The sequence below is a fragment of the Antechinus flavipes genome, chromosome 3, assembly GCF_016432865.1.
Source record: "Antechinus flavipes isolate AdamAnt ecotype Samford, QLD, Australia chromosome 3, AdamAnt_v2, whole genome shotgun sequence".
In the NCBI taxonomy this organism is placed as follows: Eukaryota; Metazoa; Chordata; class Mammalia; order Dasyuromorphia; family Dasyuridae; genus Antechinus; species Antechinus flavipes.
In genome coordinates, this window is record NC_067400.1 from 328,765,641 (window position 1) to 328,793,541 (window position 27,901).

The 27,901-nt window shown below is 32.3% G+C and overlaps 1 protein-coding gene across 2 annotated transcripts in view; it reads left to right on the forward strand.

Moving 5' to 3' along the window:
* The window catches only part of NCK1 (NCK adaptor protein 1), a 70,579-nt gene extending 42,929 nt beyond the window's left edge, over window positions 1–27,650 (forward strand). Inside the window, exons 3-5 of one of the 2 annotated variants that reach the window (XM_051985605.1) lie at window positions 14,082–14,325; window positions 21,420–22,132; window positions 23,669–27,650. In XM_051985605.1, coding sequence (XP_051841565.1) covers window positions 14,100–14,325; window positions 21,420–22,132; window positions 23,669–23,863 — 1,134 coding nt within the window. In that variant the 5' untranslated portion in view covers window positions 14,082–14,099 and the 3' untranslated portion in view covers window positions 23,864–27,650. Of the gene's footprint in view, window positions 1–14,081; window positions 14,326–17,030; window positions 17,141–21,419; window positions 22,133–23,668 lie in introns of those variants that run through there. The other variant, XM_051985606.1, reaches the window with a different exon arrangement.
* Window positions 27,651–27,901: the final 251 nt, after the last annotated feature.

Here is a 27,901-nt window from a genome sequence, read left to right on the forward strand (position 1 = left end):
TATTATGTCTATGAAGATAAGATTTTGCTTCTAAGAACTTTGTAACTGAACTTGTTGTTCTTCATTTTGAGGAATATAAGTGACTTAATATTGCTTATTACCTGTATATGTATGTATACCTGTATATACCCACTTTTATCCATCTACATTAGTAAGTAAGGTCTTTATTCCCTTATTAAGATTTCTGTGTATTAGAAAATTTTTCTCTTAAGAAATCAGTTAGCATTTTAGAAGCATAAGGAGAAAACTTAACAACACCTCTTTAAAATTTCACTTGAGAGAATAACCCAAGATCATTCTGACACCTACCAGATATTTTGGCAAGGTAGAACTTGAGATTTGATATGTATATTTAATTGTTAATTGTCTGTTGATTTTTTTTTTCCTGCTGAGAAGGTTCACTTGAGAAAATCTTCCCCTTTTTTCCTCAATAATAACTTCAAAGTTAAAAATTCCATTTTGGCTCAGATGATCTAATAGCATCTGGCATCATAGGTAGGACCCTTCATGTCCCTTTTGTTAGTTAACCTTATATCAGGGAACATGTAGACCCATACTCTTGTCTCCCTCAGTTTCTGATCTCAAACATCCCAAAACATAGATCTGTAAGGTAGAGGTAACACTTAAAACCTTGCTCCCCATAGTTAGTGTCTTGGAAGCCCCTAATCTCCACTTCTTCAAAGGAGTAATTATTACATAAAAGATGGATGGGACTTTACCTATACAAAAAAGGAAATCTGGGAAGCCATTTTTGTAGCTGCTATAGCAATCTCTATCTGAAGTACTGCAACATTATCACCCAGATACAGATTTGGTGGTCCACAGCAACCTACATCTCTCTCCAGCCAGTAAGGAAGAATGCCTTTTAACAGATCTCTTCTAGATATGTTAATGTCCTTTTTTTTCCTTACTGGAAGTGGAGAAGTTATCACCTAATTCCATTTATTTGGAGAGGCATTTGTAGTTAAATAAAATAGGAGAAACTAATTAGGGTAGTATCTTCCTTTCTAAATTTCCTGAACTCAAAGAAGCTTTTTTTGAAATACTTTCTAAATAAATGACCCTAATTTATTTTAGAATCAGATTCCTTTATAAAGACTAAGCTACTTATTACATATTGTTTATTTATAATAATAACTAACATTTAACTTCAGGTTTATGTTCTTTTAAACTTAATTTGAATCACCTTGCAGACATGGCTCTTTGCATTCTAAAATCTTTTAATACCTGAGTTCCAGTGATTTCCAATAGTTCTGATCCCATCCCAACATATTGGAGAAAACAAAGTCAGAAGAAAAAAAAATTATAAAAAATTACTTTGATTTTTTTAAATAATGCTAGTTACATAGTTCCCTTTGAGAACTGCCTATAATTTTGCAAAATTTCTGTGAATAGAGTGAAGATTGTACATGTCATTAAACATCTCATTTTTTTTTTTTTTTTTTAACAGCACTCAATATTTTTTGTAGATTTAACCTTTGGAGAGAATAGAGAATATTTCTTGTTAGCATTTTAAAGTCTAGTATACATTCTTACTTTTATATATAATATAGTACATCATACTGTAGATACTTCTTTTTCATCATGGTTTTGGGATTAGATGTAGTAAACTTTAAAAATAATTAGGAAAATCTTGCCTGTCATTCTTCCTTTTAATCAGTTGTTATGAATTATGCCTTAAAAAAATGAAATTTAAAAGTAATCTTTGTTTTATAGTCAGACCATTATTTTTTGTTTCTTACTGTAAGTTTTCCACTTAAAATGTGCTCAAGAAATTAACATTATTTAGTAAAATTACAAGGTGTTTTTTTTTTTTTTCAGGGGAGTGGGGGGGTGAGGGCAGTTAATTGAAATTAAAGATAATTATTTTTTAAAATGCCTTTATTAGTTACTGTATATTTTAGTTAATTACTTATTGGGTCTCTTTTTCTTTATTGTTTACTGGGAGATATGTAATCCACCCAAATTTCCTGAGTTAGTCATTTGGGTATTGTTAGAATAATGATTTTTATCAAATCAGGAAACTGTTAAATTATGTGTTAAAGTACAACAGATATTAAACCTGCATTTAAATAGTATGGGAGAGTTTTCTTTAGAAGATTTTTTTTCTCCCCTATACCTAGGTAATTTCTAACCTATTCCCCTAGAATAAAATAGTCATTTCCATTAAAAGTTAGGTTTTACATGTATTGGTCAATCTGCCATCTGGGGTAGGGAATGGGGGAAGGAGGGGGAAAATTGGAACAAAAGGTTTGGCAATTGCCAATGCTGTAAAGTTACCCATGCATATAACTTGTAAATAAAAAGCTATAATTAATTTTAAAAAATCACACACTAAAAAAATAAAAAATAAAAAAAATAGAATAATCCAACTCCCCTCCCCCAAAAGTTAGGTTTTATATGATTGAAGAAAAGAAAAAAAAAAGAGTTATCTCAAATAATATTCATCACTAATTGTAGCTACTAATATGTAGCATATTATTTAATAAAGAACTCCATAAGAGGAATTATTTATTCACATAGGAAAAAAGGATATTTAGTGCATATCCTTTTCTGTATAAATCAAGGGTATATAAAAGCTAACGTTTTCCAAATTAAATTCAGGTGACATGTGTTTTCAGTTTGATCTGGATATTGTAGATCCTTCTTATATAGATTGACCAGTTATATAATATATGAATATAAAATAGGACTGGCTTCATAGTAGTCACAGGAAAATATAATTAATCACATGAACTGGGAAACATTTTTTTTAAATCACTAAGTGCATAGCAATATGTACAACATAAGTTTGCAAGTATTCTATCATGTATGTGTGTCTTTCATTTCACTTACTGCCTTGCAGAGGACCTGCAAAACTCATCCTTTTTCAAACTTGGTAAAATTTTCAAACTCTTATAAGCTACTTTTTTATCTTTCCTTTTTTCCCCTCATCTGATGGTTTTTCCTTGATCTGATGTTGTTGCTGGATGTAAAAGAATAAATATTTGCCCAGAATCTTATTTTAAAACATAAAACACCCCTACTTTCCCACATTGTCCTCTTTCTATCAAGATATGTCTTCTAAAATGGTTTAAACTACTGACCTAGTTCAGTACCCTGCTTACACATTAAAATTGGCCTATCATCACAAAGAGATGGAATCTTATCCTTGCAAATAAGATCTCCAGAGAAGTAGGCTCTACAACCTTCCTTAGTTTTCACAGCCCATTGATAAAGTATTTTGACATCAATTTGTGTCCTTTATCATAACAAAGTAATGCCCAGAAGTAAGATTGCATGCCACTATCTTAAAATGCTTTTTTGAGTCCCAGATTCCTTATTTATAAAGTGAAAGATTTGGACTAGAATATATTTGTTATGTTCCCTTGCTTAGCTCTAAGAGGTTATGATGTATTAAAAAAATTGGGGGGTATAATTTTGCCATTAATCTGTGAGTACTTAGGGATATAGTTGGAAGGTGATTGCAGGATTCAAATTTCAGTTTGAGCAGAAAAAGGATATGAATATATACCATATACCATAGACAGTGTGGATGATGAATTTTATTATATCACCATAGAAGACAGCTCAGGGAAACTAGAAACTTTTAAATATGCAGACAGTTAATAAATGTCCACTAAGCCAATCGTATAGGAATTAGAAGAAATCCTTTCAGACCGATAGCAAGGTAGCAGGGAATCTAAGAGACTTAGGGAGCTAGAGCAGGAAATTAATACGTAAGATTGAGAACCCAGCTCAGGTCACTTGGAAACTGAAATACAGGAACAGTTATTCAGCAAACTGACAGACTGGATCCCCAAGGTCAGAGTGGGACCAAAGTATTACTGAACTGGAGCTATTTGTTGAAAATAGTTTTCAGCCAGTCATTAAATCTTTATTAAATGCTTACTATGTTCTAAGCACTGTATTAGGTGTTAGAAATAAGACAAAAATGAAGTTTTCCCTGGCCTCAAAGATTTTATGATATGTACATAAATTAATACAGATTAATACAAAGTAAATAGAATTTAAGGAATGGAATGTACAGCCATATCCCTGTTTGGGTTTTTTTTTTTTTTTTTTTTTTTGGCAAAGACTCTGGAATGGTCTGCCATTTCCTTCTCTAGCTCACTTTCCAAGTGAAGAAACTGAGGCAAATCAGGTGAAGTGACTTGTACATTGTTAACACAACTGAGAAGTGTTTGAGGTAACATTTAAACTAGGAAGAGGGGCCTTCCTGACTTAGGATCAGCTCTCTATCTACTGTGCCACCTAGTTGCCTTCAGGAATACAATAGCTACTCTCCATTTGTGTGACATTGCACAAATCATTTTTCTTCTCTGAGTCTGAGTTCTTAGTGGTTAAAAAAAAAAATGTTGAATGGAATGCCAACATCCCACAGCTATGCTGGGCAAATTCAGGCAATTAATTTTTTTTCCTTTTTAAATTTTGAACTTAAATGCCAAAAAAAAAAAAAAAAAACAAAAAACCACTTCCATCTACATAACACAATACAAAAAGGAGATATGTTAGGATCGTACAAGAGTCCTAAATATGGAATTTGATATTATCAAATGAGATAATATATATGAAGTATTTTAAACTTTGAAGTGCTGTCTAAAATTAGTTCTTATGTGTGCAACAGAAATAATTTTGTTCAGCTATCTTCTAATTAAAATCAAATGAGACCTAAAACAATAAAATACATGCTTAACTCTGTCCGGTATAGTCTGAATGAATGAAGATCGTCTTGTGGATGATATAATACTCCAAATGCTCCTGTTTGCAGATGACATTGTGTTAATAGCATCAAGCCAGAAAACATTGCAGAACTTTCTAAGTGAGACCAATGATCACTTAAAAGAGTTCATCTTAATCTACATAGGAAAAATCAAGTGGATGAAGAATATTTTTTAACATTGTAAGTAGGATGATTCCAGAAGAAGCCTGCACATGGCCAGTAAGTGGACCTAGAATTGAACAGGAGAAAGAGATTGGTTTTGAAAAATTTTGCTTTCTTTAAACCCATGTTTCTCCCTTAAACAAAAGCTGACCTTTTAAGACTAGTATTTTTTCTGATTATACCATATGGCTGCAAATCATGGAATACAACAATATCTGTAAAGTATCAAAATTGCGGGTCACACAAAGGGCAGAAGAGAGATGCATAGTGTGAATACTCTGCAAGAAATTATCAGTAACCAATTACATTATTTAGGGTTATAAGCTATCAGAGATAAATGACCAAAAAGAAAAATGGGTTCATCTTTAAGGTTTAAGAGATGAATAATTTGTGTATCTATATAATTTCCAGAGATTCAGAAGAGAGCCTGACGTTTTGGAGGGATCCTTTGTGAAAGAATCATGGGAGGATAAGATCAAAAACTGAAGATTTGAAAAATGGTGATATGTAGTCCTTAACCAAAGAAAATTATAATCTACTTAGGAACATAAGATGAATATGTGTAGGAAAGTATTAATAAAAAATACATAAGTGCTATGAGAAGGGGAATCTTGAAAGAAGAAATGACTTATTGAGGATCACACAAATGAATTAGTGTCAATGGTATCCAGAACCTAGGAATTTTGGCTTCCAGCCTCATGATTCTTTTCCATTAGAGAGCTATTACCATTATTATTATTTTTTCTTTAACTAGGGAAGGCTTCATAGAGGAAATGGGAACTAAAGCAATCTAGAAGAAAGGTAGAATTTGTATACTATAGGAGAAGAGAAAAATGGAGACTGGAGATGGAGAGGAGGCAGCATACTCTACTTTCCTTTTCCTTTTTACTCTAAAATAAAATAGAATCAATAGCATGAAGGTAAGACTACATATTGTGCATTTGTGGGACGTTGCGGAGACAGATATTATAATAGAGGATACATATTGAGGAGTAATAGAAAGTAAAGATAAAACACCCACATACACATATTGTGGGGCAAGATTATAAAGGTGCTTGAAAGTAAAGTTACTGATGGTAGATCAGACTTTTGAGATGGAAGGTGGCATGATGAAATAGTATTTAAGGAAAATTAGTTTCAACAATTGTAAATAATTAATTGAAAGTAGGAACTTGTTGAAAGGCTATTTATAGTAATCCAGGTATGAGCTGATGAGGATCTGTATCAATAGAGTAATATATGTGAAAATGAAGAGGAAGAGACAAATGAGAGATATTTTGAAGGGAAAAAACCCTATTATTAATAGATCTTTGCTGAGGACCTCTCTTTATATTTCAATTAAAAAAAAAATGAGACCATTTGCCATTAGCTTTGCCTTCTCATCATCCCCTTTACTCCAATCTTTCATGATGAAGTGGCCTATTTTTCTGTCTCACTCCCTCACCTCTTTTCTAGGAGACCGCAAAATTTCTTTGTTACAGCATTTTAAGAAACAAAAGTCTGAGAGAAAAAATTTGATAGGCTAGTTTGTCATTTCCATTTTTTCTTTAGTCTTAAGTCTCTTCCTCTACTACTTCCCTCCTTTCTGCTTATAAACACAGCCATATCTCCCCAATTCTTAAAAAAAAAAAAAAAAAAAAACTTGCTAATTTCTACCATATTCACTAAAGTTCTTTGTTAACCTTTAATTCTTCTCCTCTGCATCCTGACTTCCAGCCTCATCACTAAACTGAAACGGTTCCCTAAAAAGTTAACAGTGGTTCTTAATCACCAAATCTAATGAACTCGTCTCGCTATTTTGGTTTTTCTTTTGATTCTTCTGATACTCCCTTCCCAGTCTCTCTTGCTAGATCTTCATGTCCTTTTTAATAACTGCGTTTCCCACAAGTTTCTGCCCTATGCTCTCTCCATATACGTTTTCTTGGAAACCTCATCGGTTCTATGGAGTCATTTGTCTCTATTCAGCTGATTCCTAGATCTTAGACTTAGGTCTCTTTTGAGCTCTAACTCTGCATTATCAGTTGGCTTTTAGCAATTTGAATTGTATGTCCCTTAGACATAGACAAAACAGAACTCACTATTTCTACATCCTTCCCCTCCACCCTTCCGTCTTCTCAACTTCCCTATTACTGCTAAAGATACTGCCATCCCACCCACCCAGTCTCGAAACTTTTGGGTCATCCTCAACTCTTCTTCCTTCACTCATCCCACATACCTAATCAGTTGATAAATCTTATAATTTCTTTCTATGCAACATCTCTCATAAGCTTTCTCTTTTCTCTACTTACACAGAAATTAATTTAGGCCCTCATTTATTCATTTGGATTGTCAGCTTAGTACCCTTCTCAAGGGTTTTTTTCATTTTTTCTCCAATCTGACCCCTAACCTACTGCTTAAGTGACTTACCTATAGTATTTGCAGTCCATTTGTAATAACTATAGCCCCTGTTACCTTCCGGATCAAATATAAAGAACTTTATAAGTGAAAACTCTTCAAAACCAGGTCCCTTTCTCTCTTTGCAGTCACCTTATATTCCTATGTCATCTTGGAATTCTTCCTTTTCTCTACTTCCTGACTTCCCTAAAGTCCCCGCTAAAATTCCGCTTTATACAGGCAACCTTTCCATTTGTCAATATTAGTGTCTTCTCTCTTCAGAATATCTCTGATCTGTCCTGTATATGTCTTGTTTTTGTATTGTTTATCCCATTAGGCTGAGCTCCTTGAGATCTGGAACTCTTAGGTCTTAGTTTTGTTGGTGCTTATCAGATTATTTTCAGTCTACCTTACTTATGTTATATTTTATATGTTTACTCTTTCCTATGAGAATCTCAGCCCTTGGGAACATTTTCCTTTTTCATTCTATCCTCAGCTCTTAGTTCAGGAACTGTCATGTAGCAAAACATTTAATAAATGCTTATTAATCATGTAATTAATGACTGATTTTATATGAAAGATGATAGGAAGAATAATATTTTACTAGCAAAGACAGGAAAGTTGGAAAAGGGAGCTGGTTTGGAGCATATTTAATTTGAGTGACAAGATAACCTAAGTGGAAATCCCACGTAGTTATTGTTGACACAAGACTACAGCCTGGTTGAGAGAATAGGGACTATAAATATTTGCTAAGGCAATTTATTTGCTGACCTATGTATTTAGTTTTCTCATTCCATTATGAGGAATTGGAACGTATATAACATTTCTTCTACTTGGAATATTTCCCTCTTCAGCCAGTCTGTTTTTTTCCTTTTTTAAAATCCTGAATCAGAAAATTCACGTTTTCTCTCTTTAAAAAATAGTAATAGCTTTTTATTTTCCAAAATACATGTAAAGATAGTTTTCAGCATTCAACCTTGTAAAGCCTTGTGTTCCAAATTTTTCTTCCTTCCTCCAAGGATCTTTCCCTTCCCCTAGATAGTAAGTAATCCAATACAGATTAAACATAGGCAATTTTTTTTAATTAAAGCTTTTTATTTTCAAAACATGCATTTCTTTAAACCCATGTTTCTCTCCTAAACAAAAGCTGACCTTTTAAGACTAATATTTTTTCTGATTATACTATATGACTGCAAATCATGGAATACTACAATATCTGTAATTTTTCAACATTGATCCTTGCATAGCCTTGTGTCCTTCCCCCAATCCCTCCCTTAGATGGCAGGCAATTCAAGATATATTTACATGTTAAAATATATGTTAAATCCAATATATATAAATGTAATTATAAAATTATCTTGCTGCACAAGAAAAATCAGATCAAGAAAATGAGTAAAACCAAGCAAATGACAACAAAATTAGAATGTCATATTGTGATCCACACTCAGTTCCCACAGTCCTCTCTCTGGGTGTAGATGGCTCTCATCATCACAAGATAATTGAAACAGGCCTGAATCATCTCATAATTGAAAAGAGTCACATCCATCAGAATTGATCATCATACAATCTTGTTGCCGTGTATAATGATCTGGTTCTGCTCATTTCACTTAGCATCAGTACATGTAATTCTCTCCAGGCCTTTCTGAAATCATCCTGCTGGTAGTTTCTTACAGAACAATAATATTCCATAACATTAATATACCACAACTTATTTAGCTATGCTCCAACTGGTGGACATGCACTCAGTTTCCAGTTCTTTGACATTACATAAAGGGCAGCCCCAAAAATTTTATGTGCAGTTCTTCTAACCATATTTGCACATTTATTATGCTGCTGCCCAAGAAAAATCAGATCAAAAAGAAGAAAAACAAACAAGCAAATGACCACAATAAGAAAAAAAGGTGAAAATACTATATTATGATCTACATTAAATCCTCGTAGTCCTCTTTCTGGATACAGATGGCTCTCTCCATCACAAGTCTATTGAAATTTGCTTGAATCACCTTATTGTTGAAAACAGCCAAGTCCATCACAGTTGATCATCACATAATTATCTTGTAGCTGTGTACAGTGTTCTCCTGGTTCTACTCACTTCACTTATAATCAGTTCATGTAAATCTTTTTGGGTTTTCTTAAATCATTCTGCTGATGCTTTCTTACAGAACAATAATATTCATACACCATAACTTACTCAGCCATTCTCCAACTAAGGGGCATACATTCAGTTTCCAGTTTTTTGCCACTACAAAAAGGGCTGCTACAACATTTTTGCACATGCCATTCCTTTTCCCTTTTTTTAATGATCTCTTTGGGATACAGACCCAATAGTGAGATTGTTGGATTAAAGGGCATGCACATTTTGATAGTACTTTGGGCATAGTTCCAAATTGCTCTCAAATGGTTGGATCAGTTCACAATTCCACCCACTGTACTAGTGTCCCAGTTTTCCCATACCTGATGTGATTTTGCAGTCATGAAAGTAAATCAGGTTTTTTGAATTGTTTATATCTTAACTTGAAGTCCTTATACCATAGTCATGGGCACATTATTAAATTATTATCTTTTCCTGTCATCTTAGTTCATCTGACAGGTATGGAAAGCTCAGAGTTGTCTTAATTTATGTTTCTCTAATCAATAGTAATTTAGAACATTTTTTCATATGACTAGAAATGGCTTTAATTTCTTCATCTGAAAATTGTGACAATTCACCTTTCTTAGAAAACTTCTTAATTTAATTTCATTTAAATGAGTTTTTGGATACATTTTCTCTGAAATATATTTTATATGCAGGATATTAATGTGTATTTATAAATGTGATTTTATGCAAAAGAACTTATTTTTCTGTGCTTCATCAAATCTTACATGTTTTTCAAAGATAAGCTACATGAAGTTTTTTCCTAGTTCTTTCCAACCACAGTTGCATTTTTTGCCTTTATCATTTTTGAAATGGAACATCAGAGACTTAAAAATTTTCCATTTCTCTTATTAATGGTTATTAATAGTTTGCAATTGTTTTGAAAAGCATTTGAATTAACATGTATTTTTGAAAATTTGGATAATGTACTAGATGTTCTTGGAACACACCCTACTTTGACTGAACTCATTCTAAATGGGGTGTAGCCTAAAACACATGGGGCTCAGAGTCAAGAGAACTGAGTTCTAACTCTCTCTGGCTTTCATCAGCTTATATGATCTTGGGAAAGTTACATCCTATATGGATGGTGAATTTTAAGATCTCTTCCTTCTCTAAAAGTACTTGGATATTTGATAACAAGCCATCAAACTCTTTTGGTATATATTCTTATAATCTTAAAATTATGAATTCAGAGATTGTACTTCCTTGTAAGAAATGGTGGGGGAAGGATGTGCTCATTATTTGTCTCAGACTCTAAAACTGAATCATTTGATTTCTTAATCAACATAGCCAGCTGTCATGTGATTTTTTTCTTAAGAATCATTTATTGCTTGATGAACCTGATGTGATTTTGCAGTTATGTAGGTAAAAGAGGTTTTTTTTTTAATTGTTATGTATATCTTAACTTGAAATCCTTATGCCATAAGTTATAAGAAGCATTCTAAGCAAGAGGAATGATGTGATCGTAGTCATAGGTATAGATTTCCAAGGATCATTTAATTACTGCAGAATAGTATTTTTTAAATAGCATTTATAAAACACTATGTGACAGACATTGTGCTCATTTACAGATATTTCATTTGATTTTCACAATACCCCTGGATATAGGTACTGTTTTACAGTTGAGGAAACTGAGGCCAAGAGATGTTAAATGACTTATCCAGGGTCATACAATTTATGTCTGAAGTCAAATTTGAACTCAGTATCTTGACTTTAGTCCAGTGCTCTGTCCATTGTGCCCCTGGCCTCCTCATATTTAAGTAGCATATAAGGGAATTTAATTCAATTTTGATTAGTTTTAATGTGTTAGCTTGAGTTATAAAGTCAACTAAGAAAATATACATATTTATGGAAATGATCCTGTCTTAGATTTTGCCCTATTGTCTTAATTTTAAATGATTGATTTGAATTTGATGATCCTGGTAGGCTTCTTTTAATGTTGTTGTTTTTTTTTCTAAATGATGTTGCATTAAGTTGCAATTTTTTGTAGTATGGATTAAGAATAAAGCAATATGAAAAATATGCTTTAGGTGTGCAGTATAACACTCAGTATTAAACCTTCATTGCTTTTTAAAATCCTGTTTTGGTTCTTTATATAACTTATTTAATTTCATTATCAAAGTGATACACATATCAGTATACTTACACATAACACTTTTTTCATCTAAAATATTGAAGAGTGCTTTGTTTTTAGTGACCTTTCTCACATCTTTTTTCCTTTTATTTCATTTTTTCTCGATGACATGTAAAAGTTTTTTAACATTTGTTTTTAAAAGTTTTGATTTTAAATTCTTTTCAATTCCCCTTTTGAGAAAGTAAGCAAAATTATACATCATACATACAAAGTCATGTAAAACATTTCCATATTAGCTATGTTGTAAAGGTAAAAAAAAATTAAGAAGTATGTTTCAGTCTTCAGACTCCAACAGTTCTTCTCTAGAGGAAGACAGCATTTTTCATCATCTTAGAACATTGTATTGCTAAGATTAGCTAAATCATTGACATTAGACCATTGTACAGTATTGCTGTTGTTGTGTACAGTGTTCTCTTAGTTCTGCTTACTTTACTTTGCATTTGGGGTTTTTCTGAAAACATCCTATTCATAATTTCTTATAGCACAGTAGTGCTACATCACAATCATATGCTACAGTTTCTTCATCCATTCCCTAATTGATAGGCATCCCCTCAATTTCCAATTCTTTGCCACCACAAAAAAACTGCTATAAATAATAGCAGCACAGATCTGATATTGATATTGCTGGATCAAAAGGTATGCATCATTTTTAGTCCTTTGAGCATAGTTTCAAATTGTTTTCTAGAATGGTTGGATCACTCTGCAACTCCAACAATGCATTAGTATGCCATTTTCCCACCTCTCCAACATTTATCATTTTCCTTTTCTCTGTTATTAGTTAATATGATAGATATGAGGAGGTATCTCAGAGTTGTTTTTATTTGTGTTTCTCTGACCAGTAGTGATTTAGAGCATTTTTTCCTATGACTTCATAGCTTTGTTTTTAAAGAGTACTTTGAATACGTTATTTAAAATCTTAGAGATAAGAAAATTTAAAAAGAAATTATGAAATTTCAGTCATAGATGAATCTGTTAATAAGGGGGCTTAGGATCAATGTGATTCTTTGACCAAGATTGATACATCTTTCTGCTTGATCTTTGTTGTTTCCTATTGCAGACTATCTTAACATTTGTTCTTCTTAAAAGCATAAGTTTCTAAACACAAAAAAAGATGGTATTTTGACAAAAACTGTATTTCTTTCCTGATTAGCTTTATGCCCAAGAAGGCTCAGTAAACTGATGACGGTTAATTTTTTTTTTCTTATCTAGAAATGTATATCATAATTATATATACGATGTCATTATTTGGAATATAAGGGAACAAGAAATAAGGGGGAAAAAAAGTGTACTTTAAGTGCTGTGAATTCTATGAGGAATTGCTATCTAAAATACAAGGATCTAGTCCTAGACTTTAGGCTTCATTTTCCAGGTTAATTTGTCAGGGTATAAGTTCCTCCTTGAAATCAGTCCAACGGACCTTCCCTTCAACCTGAAGGGCTATTTTAACTTGTACTTTTCATTAAAATACTCTGCTGCCTACATACCCACTAAAAGCACTGGGCCTCCTAAACTTTCCTTACTGGTATGCTGACTTGATTCCTTCAATTCAGATATATATGGTTCATTTCAACCCTAATTATTTGTCACCTTTCTTCTGCCACTATTTACAAAAATTCTTTTCTAGAACTTCCTTCACCCTTCCCTTCTAATTCTAATCTATCTTCACATGTTCAAGATCATAAAATAGTTTGTCAAAAGAGTATGTACACATTCAGAAACAATACAGCAGAATAAATTAATTATAAGTGCATATAATATAGCCAACAATATGATACAAAACAACATTTATTAAACACTAACTGCATATAGAGTACTAGGCTAGACCTAGGGAAATACCTAGGTATGGTCATTGCATTAATAGGGTTTTTTAAGTTATAGAAGAAGAAAGCACTAAAACAGATAATCAGTAGCATACAATATGACAAATATATTAGAAAATTAAAACACAAAATCCTAACTAAGGATTGAGAACATAAAAGAAAAGGAAATTGTGTATTAATTGTGTTTTCATCCTTCATGGAAGCAGTGTGATACTATACAAAGAATAGTTTGGATGGATTTAAAGGAAAAAGGTTCAACTACCAGGTGAACTTGGATAAATCTTACTTAGCCTCATTGGAATAAATAACCTTTAAATTCCCTGCCATTTAAAAATTGACCTTGGTGTCTTTTGCCACATTTGACATGTCTGTCTTCCTCTTTTTTTTCTGGATGCTTCTATTTCCTTGGTTACCAAAACAACATATATCATAATTATTCTCTGTGATACCTCTATCTGTCTGTCTCCTTTACTTGCCCACAAAGTAATTTTGAACGAATACAATGATTTCGCTAACAGGTAGGGTTTTCTTCAACTGTTCATTCTAATACCATATCACATTACAAATTTGAGATCTTTTAAAGTAATGTATAGATTATACAGACAGGATTTGAAAAATCCAAAAAACCAACATATAAAGAGTATCATGTATCTAATACTGTCATCAGTCTTGATTTCATGATAAGGGTTTTTTAGAGGAATAATTTTTAATTTTTTATACCTTTTTTATTGACAGTGCCAAAGCTACTAGAAGATGGCAGAAGAAGTGGTGGTGGTAGCCAAATTTGATTATGTGGCCCAGCAAGAACAAGAGCTTGACATCAAGAAGAATGAAAGGCTTTGGCTATTGGATGACTCCAAATCCTGGTGGAGGGTTCGAAATTCTATGAACAGAACTGGTTTTGTGCCTTCTAACTATGTTGAAAGGAAAAACAGTGCTAGGAAAGCTTCTATTGTAAAAAATCTAAAGGATACTTTAGGTAAGTGTTCAATCACATCTAACTCTTTCTGACCCCTGGGGGTTTTCTTGCCAAAGGTAATGAATTGGTTTGCCATTTCCTTCTCCATTTCATTTTACAAATGAGGAAACTGAGGCAAACAGGATTAAGTGACTTGCCCAGGGTCACACAACTAGGAAGTGTCCGAGGCCAGATTTGAATTTGGGTCTGCCTGACTCCAGGCCTGGCACTCTTATCTAACCATGCCATCTAGGTAAGTGTTAGTAGGTGGCTAATAAAAGTTTGCTGAATTTGGTGAAATCGATTTAAAAGTGGTATCATGCTGAAGCATGAGTTTATTAATGGGATTAGGATAAGCAGGTAGGACGAGATAGTATTAGGAAGTCAGTAGTATAAGAGAGTTAATATAGAATCATAGAGATAACAGTTCAAGTTCAAAGACATAGTCTTCTACTTCATGTTATTTCATATAGTTTACTGCAGTTTTGAACAAAATGTTTCTAGAATTGTAATGTTAAAAGTCAACAAAAGTATTCTTAATGGATAGGATTATAGACTGCTTCTAGAGGATAGGATAGTTGCATGGTTCAGTGGAAAGAATACTTTGAGTCACAAAAGCTGTACTCACATCCTATTTCTGGTCCTTGCTACTTGATGCTACTCCTGGCCATGTTACTTTACCTTCCGAAGTCTCAGTTTTTTGTCTATAAAAGAAGGGGCTGGACTGGGTGGCCGATGACCTTATAACTTTTAGTCCTATTATCTTACAGTGTTTATTGTCTTTCCCAGTCTTTAGCACTAGGTCAGTAAAGGTAATCTTAGGCCTGTGAATTTTGAACATTACCAGGTCAGAGAATTGCAAATAGATCCTGTTTCTTAACTGAGCCCAAAACAAATGATATCTCATAAGGTTTAAGTGTAAAATAAATTAATATATTTGACATAAATTTAGACATCTACTAGAGTAGGATTTAAGTTACTGATTTCCTGCTTAGGAATCTCAACTTTTAAGAAAGTAATTTTCTCATTTTCCCCCTTTAGTTTTAGTTAAGGAATCTTATGTAGCCAGCCACAAATAATTAGCCTTTTACAATCTCTCCTTTTTTCCTTCTGTTTATTTCCTTCTCTGATCTTTTTTCCTCTGGATCCCTTTGTTGGTGCAAGAAAACAGAGAGGTCCTTGCTTTACTCTTCCCTTGGCTAAGTTGAGAGGAAGGAAATGTAGCGGGGTGAGGGTTGACCTCTGTTCTTTGTCCTTTCCCTCTTGGCTGACAGGAAAGGAGTTGGGGAGGGACTGAATTTGATTGTTGGTATTCAGGAAAACATGCCATTACCTAATATTGTGTTTTGTACATATGCAGGAAAGAATGTTGAAAAATTTCTACTTGGAAAGATAATTTGGTAAAAAAAATAATTGGCTTGAATAAAATACATTTTTGTTTTACCACTGATTAAAATTAGTTTTTATTGTTTCAAAGGAGGTTGTTGTTAGCCCACTTTCTCATTTTAATTTAATTATTATGAATAATAAAAAAAACCACATACTTTCGAACAAAAACAGTTGCAACATTTTCAAACAGTAACAAAATTTGTCACAGATTTAAGAGTTCTACGCAATACACAAAACAAATAATTTCCAAGCATGAAATCAGCAACATTCCAAAGTGTTTTAAAAATGGACAGAGTATTAACAGATGACCACTGATCCTCAGGTGATACATTTGAAATAGTTTTTTCTTGAATCGCCAAAATATGAACAATGTTCTTAGATGTTTAGATGATTTGTTCATAGTCACTGGTAAAGCCAGAATCAGAAACAATAATTTCTTTTAAAACTCTGTATTCTCAATAAAACTATATGTCTGGGTTGATTTTAAAGACTTGGAAAAAAGCAAGTAAACTTCATCAGCCAGGGATATTGATGTTTTGGTTTATAGGGGGTGTCAAGGACATAGACAACTGGTCTTGTTTTTCTAAAAATTACTAGAAATTATTAGGAAAATAGAATAAAAGTCCATTTGACATTTGGCAAAGGACATTTTAAAAATGTGATGAGGGAGTCGTGATTTTATAATTTTTCAGAAATCAAATTAGGTATCTTTATAAGGATTTGTCTATACAAGAAAAACCTTAATTACCATTTTCTTTACAGTATTGATGTTTTGGTCACCTGTTTTAAGTGATAGTTAATTAGTATATGATTTATTTCTTTTTCCCTTAAATGGTTTTGCCTTTTAAGGGGAACTTAAAGTGGTCTATGAAATTATTTTATTTGTTCATATAGCTGAAAATCTGATAAAAATCTAGCGATTTCATCCAGCCAATCATTTTCCTATACTTTAAAAAAACTTTTGTACCCAGTCATTTGTTAACCTTGTAAATTCCCCAAAGTAATTAATGGACTAGGCTTTTTTCTGATTATACTGCTTACTAAGAGTTAAATAGAAAAAGAAAGGAAAAATACCAAAAAGGATGGAAATAGGATGTAGTGCTAGCAAGGAAAAAATTCACTTTAGTAAATATTATTAAATTCTTAAGCCACTTTTAAAATTTTTTTTACATTTGAAAGTTAGAGTGTTTTTCGTGGCCGACATGACATACTTGTTAAACAAGTTCTTGTAAAGATCAAACATTTCGGAATGGGAGAAGCCTCAGAAAAACTTTTATTGTTTGGGTATGGGCCAAGTCACATGGATTGGGTGTGGGGAGTTTCAGTGTTGAAGAACAGACCAGGAAGCTCCCTGAGAATTATCCTGAGCTGAACGACCAACTGAAAGAAAGAGAACACAAGATTTTGATCAAAATGGATTGGTTGAACATCATTAAGGACTTTTTCAGTAAGTTTAGCTTTTTAGATCTTTAGATCTAAATTTTATTAGCTCTTTAGATCTACTTCAGTATTTGTGTTTCTTTGAGTACACTTTCTCCCTTTAAAGATATAAATGTTTCTTGGAAAGACTTGGTCTATTTATGTTTTGTCATAAAGTTGAAGTTTTTCTTTTTTTGTTATGGAATATTTGACTAATTATGTGGAATTTGAAAAAAAATATGTCTGTCTTACATGAAGTTAGATTACTTGAAGTTTAGTGTGATTAGTGACATAAATATGAAAATATAGATTATTCTTTCTAAATTTCTAATTTAGGTACAGTATGCTAGTTTTTTCTCTTAAAATAACATTTAAAGTAGAACTCAAACTTTAGTAAACCACAGAAGTGACTAAGATTCATACAAATAAATTGAATTTTGAGTTATTATCTTTGAATTTTGAAATATTTTAGCAGTAATTTTTTTCTCTAAAATTTGAGAGAAAAAAACATACAGATTAGTAGTAGCTAGATATTGGTTATTTAAAATTAATGACATTATAATCTACAACTAATAGAGGTTGATATTTTTGTGAGTATCTGAGTTGCTAAAATTTTTTACCAACTAAAATACGGAAAAAAGCCTCATACTTTTAGGATTATTCTTTGACATATAATAAAATATTTAACTTTACTGATAAAATATTAACTTACTCTTTCTCTGTTCTTTTTAAAAGTAGAGTTTTTCTGACAAGTTACTCTACTTTGATCTGCATATGTGTGTTTTTTTAATTTTTGTTTTTCTGTAAAATCTAGTCAGTTTCTCCTATGCCAGAGGCATTTGAGGAAACAGAGAAAAACGTTACTCAGGAACTTTCTATTTATTCTCAGAAGCTAGATAAGAGGGGAGGAAGGAAAGGTGTCCTGTCTTTAACTCTAAATAATTTTCCAACTCTGGGCAAATTATTTTTTCTTATTTAAAATGGGGGTGACAATAACTCTGATATGTACTTCACAGAGCTCTTGTGAAGCTCAGATGAAACGTTTGGAAACTGCTTTGCAACCTTTAAATTGAATAAGTATGTTTACTCGATGTACTCCTAGATCACAGGATGAGATTTGATACGTAGAAGTTTTAGGAAGGCAGAGTTCATCATTTAATCCTTAGAGCTGTGCATTTGTGAGAGATTTATTTATTAATTAAGCATTTATTAAATGTTTCCTATGTGCCAGACTGTCCTTTAGTAAGACAAGTAAAGTGAGTAAGACAAAAAAACAAAACAGTTCTTTTCCTCAAGGACCTTACATTGTGTGGCAGGAAAACAACTTACACAGAAAACTAAATGAAATTCAAAATATATACAAAGGTTATATAAAATTATTTTAGAGGAAGAGCACCAGTATCTGGGCACAGGGGAGGAAGGAATTTTAGGTAGTGGCATTTGAGCTTAGTACTGAGGGAAGTTAGGGATATCTTAGAAGAAATGTTCTAAATCGAGTGAGAAGTTAAATTAGGTACTCTTGAAAGCAGAAATTCTTATTTCTATATCATAGACTCTTTGGGCCTTCTGGTGAAGCCTATTGACCCTTTCTCAGAGTATTGTTTTTAAGGGTATAAGATAAAATGAATAGAATTGCAAAGATAGATAATTATATTGAAAGTTAAAAAATAAATAAATTCACATACCCCAGATTACCTGTTCTAAAACCCCTTAAATCTAATAGGTCATGAAAAGGTAGCAGCCAGGTAAATTCAGAATTAGGAGAGAATCAAAGGAAGAAAGAAAATATGATAGTAATTAGAGGATCCATCATAGAAAAGCCTAAAGAGATTTCTTCCCAGAAATTTCTTAACTAGTTGTTTCTGGTTCTAGAGCCAGTGGGAGGGTGATTATCTTTATGAACTTTACTTGATAACATCGTGAAAAAGAATAGCCTTTAGGTAGATATATTTCCATCTTTTCACATGTTACCCAGATATTTTAGCAATTATTTTCTTTTTTAAAAAATTTCTTTTTATTATGGACTTACCCTAAACATTTTCAAATACCACACTTTTGCTTATGTTCTATTTTCTTCTTAATTTTGTAAATAAATGGCTATAATTAACTTATGGCGCATTTCTTAGTGGATTTTCCACAAGCAAGAATTATAGTGAAATTTGATGATAAAACTAATGGCAAAAATAGAACATGAAGTTTGGAGAAATAGTTGATTGATTAAAAGATGAAGAGCAGAGTGACATATCAAGGACTATTTAGAGTAAAGAAAGATGATATTTGACTCTGCTTGGAAAGAGGATAAAAAAAAAAGATAGATATATAGGTTGACTGTCTTTTTCAGGAACCAAATGTGTAGTGAGAATATCTGGAATGGTAACATGCTTCATACTCTTGACATTTTAAAATTGAATGAATCTTTATTTTGTTGTTTAATACCTTTTCCTTTCTCCCTCTCTCCAGTTTCTTTGCTAGTTTCTGACTTGAGCCAGAAAGTAATGAATAGAAATACCTTACAATTGTATAATGTTTAATTTCTGGAAGTATTTTTCATATTTACTCTCATTTGAGAGTAGGTCAATGAGATTGTCAATTTAAAGACCTGATGTTACTGTCAAATACCACCATCACTAACCAGTGGTCCACATCTGTGGCAGTTAAAAAAAAAGGCATCCAACTGTAACTGTGTTCTGACTCTGAAGCATGAAAGTTGAAGTGATTAATACCATAAGATTACTTATCTTTATTTCTTCTTTTAATGTTAAAATGAGCAACTATTGTTATTTTATTCTCTGAGATTTCAATTGGGTTTGCTAGTATAGTTCTTCCTTGTAATTTAGTATGTTTATTTGGGTTTAGAGAGGATTTCTGAAATGCAGAGAGAGAATGATAATAATTAGCCTACTTTTGTAATCAGCACATTTTACTCTTAGAGTTGACTGATTTTTGACAGTTTCTGATAAATTAAAGTCTGTTGTTTTCTTTTAAAATATTGTTGTTTAAAAGCAAACAAACACACATTCTCCCTTCCCTATGACATCAGAATCCTTCTTTGAGGCAGATAAGGGTACAATGGATAAGATATGGGACCTGTAGTTAGGAAGATCTGGCCACAAACACTAGCTGTGTGACTTTGGGCAAATCATTTTTTAATGATTTTTAATCCCTTGCCTCAGTTTCTTCAATTATAAAATAGAGATAATAATGCACCCTACCTTGTAAATGAGATAGTTGTAAAATACTTAGTTACATATAGTAGGCATTACGTAGATACTTTGCCCTTTCTTTTTTCCCCTCCTATCCTATAACAAATAATTGTAATTAATTAACAAAGCAATTCACCATACTGGCTATATCTAGAAAATGTGTAATTCATCCTAAAACTATAGTTCCCCACCTCTCTTCTAGGAGACAAGAGATATACTTCATCAACCATCACATTGTTTATTGCTTTGACCAGAATTCTGAATTATGTTTTGATGTTCTTTTCTTCTGTATTGTTATAGTTATATAAATTGATTTGCTTATTTTGCTATGCATTTAGATCTTCCCAAGTTTCTTTAAATTCTTCATATTAGTAGTTTCTCATAGTAAAATAATGTCATTGTATTCATGTGTCATGATTTGTTTAGCTCTTCCTCCAGTTAATGGACACCCAATTTAAAAAAAAAAAAAAAGAGCCATGACTATTTGGTTTGTATATTGATAGTGCTTTAGGTTTTAATTTTTTTTCTTTCACATCTGTATGTACAGTTTTTAAAAATAGAAGTCTTTTTAAAAAATAAAATATATTAAAGTTCAGGAAACTATATTATCTTACATAGTTTTTCAAAATAATTATAATTGCCAACATTTATATAGTGCTTACTTTGTGTCCAGCAATGTGCTAAGCGCTTTATTTGGTCTTTATCACAACTCTTAGAGGTAGGTGCTATTATCATTCCCATTTTACAGGGGAGAAAAATACTGAGGCAAACAGAAGTCAAATGACTGCTCAAGGTTATGGTGGTAGAAGGCATCTGCAAATTTGAATTCAGATTTTCCTGAATGTAGGTTTGGCTCTCTGTCCATATTTTTATCTGTATAACTGCCATGTATTCCTTGAGGTCCTGTGAACAGTGAAAAGAATAGATATTGTGGGTGAGATAAATTGTCATATGGTTGGTAGAACTTAAACCCATAACACTTGTGCTCCTTCCCAGAAAGATGCTCCGCATTGAAATTTGAAGACTTTTGTGAACAGTGATCAAATGATAACATTTAGTGATCATTGCTTTTTTTTCTCCCATCTCTTATTTTTATGTAAACAGGTATTGGAAAAGTGAAAAGGAAACCTAGCGTACCCGATTCTGCATCTCCTGCTGATGACAGTTTTGTCGACCCTGGAGAACGTCTCTATGACCTCAACATGCCTGCTTATGTGAAATTTAATTACGTGGCGGAGAGAGAGGATGAATTATCTTTGACAAAAGGAACTAAGGTGGTTGTCATGGAGAAATGCAGCGATGGCTGGTGGCGGGGGAACTATAATGGACAGGTTGGATGGTTTCCTTCAAACTATGTGACTGAAGAAAGCGAGAGTCCTCTGGGTGACCATATGGGCTCCTTATCAGAGAAATTAGCAGCAGTTGTCAACAATTTAAATAGTGGACAAGTGTTACACGTGGTACAAGCTCTTTACCCATTCAGCTCCTCCAATGATGAAGAGCTAAATTTTGAGAAAGGAGAAGTGATGGATGTTATTGAAAAACCTGAAAATGATCCTGAGTGGTGGAAATGTCGGAAGATGAATGGGCAAGTCGGCCTGGTGCCAAAGAACTATGTTACTGTCATGCAAAATAGTCAGCTAACCTCAGGACTGGAACCATCACCCCCACAATGTGATTACATTGGCCCATCAGTCACTGGCAGATTTGCTGGCAACCCATGGTATTATGGGAAAGTTACTAGACATCAGGCAGAAATGGCATTGAATGAAAGAGGGAATGAAGGGGACTTCCTCATTCGGGATAGTGAATCTTCAGTAAGTCAATTTTCATTGATAAATCACAAGCAGAATCTGAATTTTCTTTAGAACTAGAAACTATGTTTAAAAAATCCTCTTGATTTGACATTATTTCTATATTACTCTATTTGGTCTTGCATTCCGAAATGCTTGTCTTGTTCATCAAACTGAGAAATTTGGAAATTTAGAAATGGAACAATTAGAATTGATATTAAGTTATGAAAAATGAAAACTAAAATATATTTTAAGTTGGAGAATTTGCCTTTGACTTAAATATTCAAGTATTTCCTGCAAGAATACAGAGAAATCCTAATTTATAAACAGGCTATAGTCCAAGTTGATTTTCACCCGAAACAGAACAAAACCAATATCAATGATAAAATCTGTATTATAAACCATCATTCTCTGGCCAGCCTGTATAGTGTAAGTTGATTTAACCTATAATGTACTTAACTGTGTGACCCTAGATGAGTCAGTGTACCTTCTAGCTTCAATTAACTAATTTATACAGTTAAGTAGCACCCACCTTCCAGGGTTTTTGAAGATCAATTGAACTAACATATTAAATAATCTTTAAAATGCTGTATAGATATAGACTGCTTTTCTCTTTTACTTTCTATTTCTTATACAAATGTTTCATAAAAATGCTTATGTTTAGCAGCCTTGATTAAAGTTGCTTTTTTTTAACTTCAAAAGAAATTAAGGGGAACAATTTTCTTGAGGTATGAGAGTTAAAAAAAAGAAAGGGGAAGGAGAAGGGTGCTGTTATGCAAAATATATATATATATATATATATATATATATAAAATTAGTGGTTTGAAAAATAAATAGTTAATTAAATATCTCTACTGTATGATAAGGTTTTGATACAGATACTGGATTAGACAGTTTTTTGTGTTAATCATGCCTTGTGGCAGTGCCATCAGCTCTGGATAGCTTACTCTACTGTTCATAGTAGGTGGGAGAAAAGGACAGGATCAGTGTTGGGGAGTGTCTGTGAGGGGGTATGAATCAAAATGCAACTAACTGTCTTTTCATGTTTGGGAAGGTCAAAGTCATGTGTTTCTCACTCAGAAAAATGCCTTTTGAGAGGCTTTCTGGATTGCTATGGGATATGAACATAGTAGTTTTGAGAGCATTTTCTTTCTTTCTTTTTTTTTTAAATAAGACATTTTTGCAAAGCCAAAACATTTAACAGAAAATTTCCTAATTTATCACTTCTTCCTATTGTGTAATTTTGAAGACTTAATTTAAGTTAGGTCTCTGGAGACTTTTTGAATAGTTGTTGCAGATTTCCTTGAAAAGCTTCATGTTTCTTTTTCCTTTAGAACTGCAGTGAATTATTTAGAATTTTTTCTTAAGAATTTTCTGTTACCAGAGACTAATTTTAAGGAGGTGGATGAAGTATGGTCATTCCATATGTTTATCAAGTAATCAATGTGTTAGAACTGAGAAATTAGTTATTAAAGACATAATCTATATTAAAACTGTGATAGCCATATCTGCAATTTTTAAATGACTTAAGTTCTAAATGTATATTTGTTTTCTTTTTAGCCAAATGATTTCTCAGTATCTTTAAAAGCACAAGGGAAAAACAAGCATTTTAAAGTCCAGTTGAAAGACACCGTTTACTGCATTGGACAGCGTAAATTCAGCACCATGGAAGAACTTGTAGAACATTATAAAAAGGCACCAATTTTTACAAGTGAACAAGGAGAAAAATTATATCTCATCAAGCATTTATCATGATAGAAAGATGACCGGAAAAAACTGCTGCAAATTTCAAATTAGAAATGTAATTGAAGACTAAGAAGATATTGATCCATTCATGCCAGACTGGAAATTGATGTTTTTAACTCTATATGAAATTGACTATAATACATATGTATTTTTATTATAACTTAGCACCTGCACATATATGCCATTTTATGTTAAAAAAGAAAAAAAGCTTTGTAAAGCAATTGCTTCCATCCTGATTTTCAGCTTTATTTTCACTTTTCCTTTTTATTGTTTCCAGTAATAAGTTCTCTATTTTTAAATGATCATTTTAGTGAAGGACAGACATCTTTAAATTATAGACATTCTAAATTACTTATCCTTTATTTTTCTAGTGGGGTTATCATATTAGGCAATTGCTTTTGTCACACTATCTCTTGAAGTATACAAATATTGTGTCCCTATAATGAAATACTCTAAAATAATTTCCCCCAGAAATAATAATCTTTTCTATGTAAGACTGAAAAGCAATAATCACTGGAAAAGATTAGCGACAATTTCCAGGTGCCATTTTCCTCCTAAGCCATTGTAAATATCAAATAAGCTTGTCTGTCATTATTTTTCAAAATTCATTCACTGCTTTTGTTTCATGTAAAACATGAAGATTGGAAGAAATTCTGTGGAGTTTTAATTTACAGCTATTGAGGGGGCAGGGGGAAACACCCTAAAGAACTGAATTAGCCTTTTCTGATTCTTCTTCATCTGTTACTTGTGTGGAAACAAAGCAATCTCTGTGAGATACATTTAGCTTTTAAAAGGAGAAATGAACTCTGTCATTTTTTCCAAATGGTTTCCCTTCAGGATTTATTCTGTGCCAACAAAAAATAAGATATGACAAAGTTTTTGGGAAAAGAATAAACTGTAAGATACTTTTCCCTAGGCAACATCAACAGTTACCAGATGTATTTAAAAAAAAAAAATGTCCTACCCTCTGCTTTCTTGTTTCAATAGGAGACAGACTTGACCTGAACACTGAATCTAGTGTTTTGTTCTCAAATATGCCTTACTTTGAAGAATTTGTGAACCGTTCCTACTTTTCTGTGGAAGAAACAGAACTTACTCATTTAGTTATGAGTTTTATTTTAAAGTCTATTTTTGTAGATGTTCTTAATTGAGTTTTTTCCCCCTAACCAAGCACATTGATTTCTGATGGAAATATGAGGCATGGCTATAGTGATTAGACTAATTCTGTGTGCCTCATAGGAAAGTTGGTATCATTATATTATAGGTACACCTTGTCAGGTATTTTTATTTTACTTACAGATTGAAACCTGAATATTTAAGCTAGATAGTCAATTGAAAATGCTTATCAAAATTAAAATTGGTTGTTTATTAAAGCTACTTAGTAAATGGTAAAGAATCAGTAGAAATATGAATAATGACCCATATTTTTAGAATTTTAAGGTTAGTTTATGAGCCTTTTGGTTTTTTAGACAGAAATTCTTCAGTGTTCCTTAAATATGTGAACTGTTTATCATTTTGTGTCTCTACATGTTATAGACACTTAATGAACCAAAAGAACTTTAAAAAATTGAAGTCTGTAAATTTAATTCAGTTTTGAAGAACATAATTATCTTAAATATGATTTTGTCTTCAAGTTATTTATTACTTTAGTGTTGCCACTGGGTGGCAGTCCTGGCTTCAGAAACTTTGCTAGAACTTTCCAAATGTTATGAAGGTGATCAGCATTATTCTGCTTTTGTAGCCTAGTTAATATTGATCTTTCTAACTCAGTGACACTTTGTTTATAAAAGGTAATTGTTTTTAGGGAAGTTTAATAGTAATAATTGTAATGGTATGCTTACTATTTTTACAAACCACTTGGAATATCAGTAAAACATAAGGCACACCAATTAACATTTCTGCACTTTTACAGAAATACCCATCAGGAATGGGCCTCAGTTCCTTCATATGTAAGATGAAGAGATTAGACTAGACACTCTACAGATCTTTAATATTCTGTTTAAAAAAAAAAAGACATAGTTCTAGTCACTGAAAACATGCCTGACATCTTTTTACTTTTTAAATAATTGTTATTAAAAATAATCTGTTTAGGTAAAATATATCTTTATTGTGGAAATGATGTTTTTTGAATAATGGGAGATTAATGCTCAGACTTGATCGTCATGACTCAGTTCTCTTCTCATGTATTTCATTGTCAAACAAATAGGTTTTTAAGAAAAATGTTGAGGAATAAGCATCATCATCAGAAATGAGCATCTATTTCTCGACACAACTAGATCATTGTTGCTAAACAACTGCACATAGATCTGTTGCTAAAATTCTTATGGAGGCCTATGATGTCCGTATTTCTTGTTATGTCCTTTCTTTCAGGATAAAGAACATGCCAAAGTGAACTACTGATTTATACCAGTCTGCTGAAATATTTTCACATAAGCCTAAAACACCTAAGTGATACAATATGCAGTTTTTTGTATAATTAATCTTCTTTGCTCTTTTTATATCATTGCCACATCCCAGCATCCCTCCCCCTTCATAGACAGAAACCTCCCTTGTAACAAAAGTAGTAAAACAAGCCAACACTTTGATCATGTCTGAAAGTATATGCAGCATTCTATATTGATAGTCCGTCATCTGTTGTTAAGAACACAATATATTATTGAGCCTAGAAAAAGATGAATTGGAAGAACTCTGCAGCATAGACAGACATGAACGAACTGAATATAAGTAAGCAGAACCAGGAAAACAAAATAAATGGCTTACCAACATTTTAATTGGGGGGCATATGTGAAGGGGAAGAAGAAATACATAACACACAAACTTCATTATGAGAAAAAAATTGAAAACATGCACCTTTTTTTCTTTGTAAAGGAGAAACTGAGTTTGAAGCATTGCATATATTATAAAACTTGGTGTCATAGTTTGCTGGATTTATTTTTTCTCTTGAAAGCTGGAGATTGAGTAGAGAATGGGGAAGAGATATGTTCAGAAATGAAGGTGATGCAAAAAATACATAGCAATAAAAGTTGAGGGGGAAAATGTTCCAACCGTCCTTGGCAATCAAAATTCACCATTATGTTCATTTGAATTCTGATACCTTTTAGTAATTTTTTTCATAGCATGGTCACTCTGAATATTATTTTGGTTTTCACTCTGCATAAGATCATAAATCTGTTCAACATTTCATGTTTTATGGCCTAATAATATTCCATTATATTAATATGTCATAATTTGTGGAGTCATTTCCAATCTGAACCCACTGTTTTTGCTGCCATAAGAAATTAATGCTATGTGTTTACTTTGGTCTAACTGGGAACTTTACTTCTGTCTTTGTCTTCATCTTTGCAGGACTTACTATTGATAATATCATTGGGTCAATTTAATTTAGTCACTTTTAATGATTTGAAATTTTTTTTTTCCTGAATATTTGGAGCAATTCAGTCTACCAGCAGTGTAATTAATATGACTGCGTTCCTATCACTCTTTCAACATTGAACATGAAGATACTTTATCATCTTTGCTAAGTTTTTAATCATGAGGTGAAACCTCCATTTTTATTTAGATTTTTCAGTAATTGGGCATTTATACAGGCACCCTCATAGTTGCTGGAAAATACCTCGCAAGATAGCAATATTTCTCATGTATGTGAAGAAATATTTACAGCTGTTCTAAGTGTTTTGCTGCCAGGAAGTTTTATTTTTATTTTTTGCTTTGTGTTCTTGGGTTTAAAATGTGCAGGAAATCCAAATACACACACACACACCCCCTATAATAAAACCCCTCCCAAAACTGGACAGAAGAGTTCCTAGAATTTTTTGTCTTTCATAGTTTTAAAAAATGAAATAAATCATTATTGTAATTGGATTAGCATAAATTACATACCTTACAAATTTTTCAAGTAGAGCTAAGAATGAACTTTATTTAATCTGACTTTAAAGTCTATAGCCTGCTTCTCTCCATTTCCAACCTTTTTTTAAAACCATACAGGGTGCCCCAAAAGTCTTAATGCAGTTTTAAGTTTTAATAGCAATTAAAGAAACCTAAAAATTA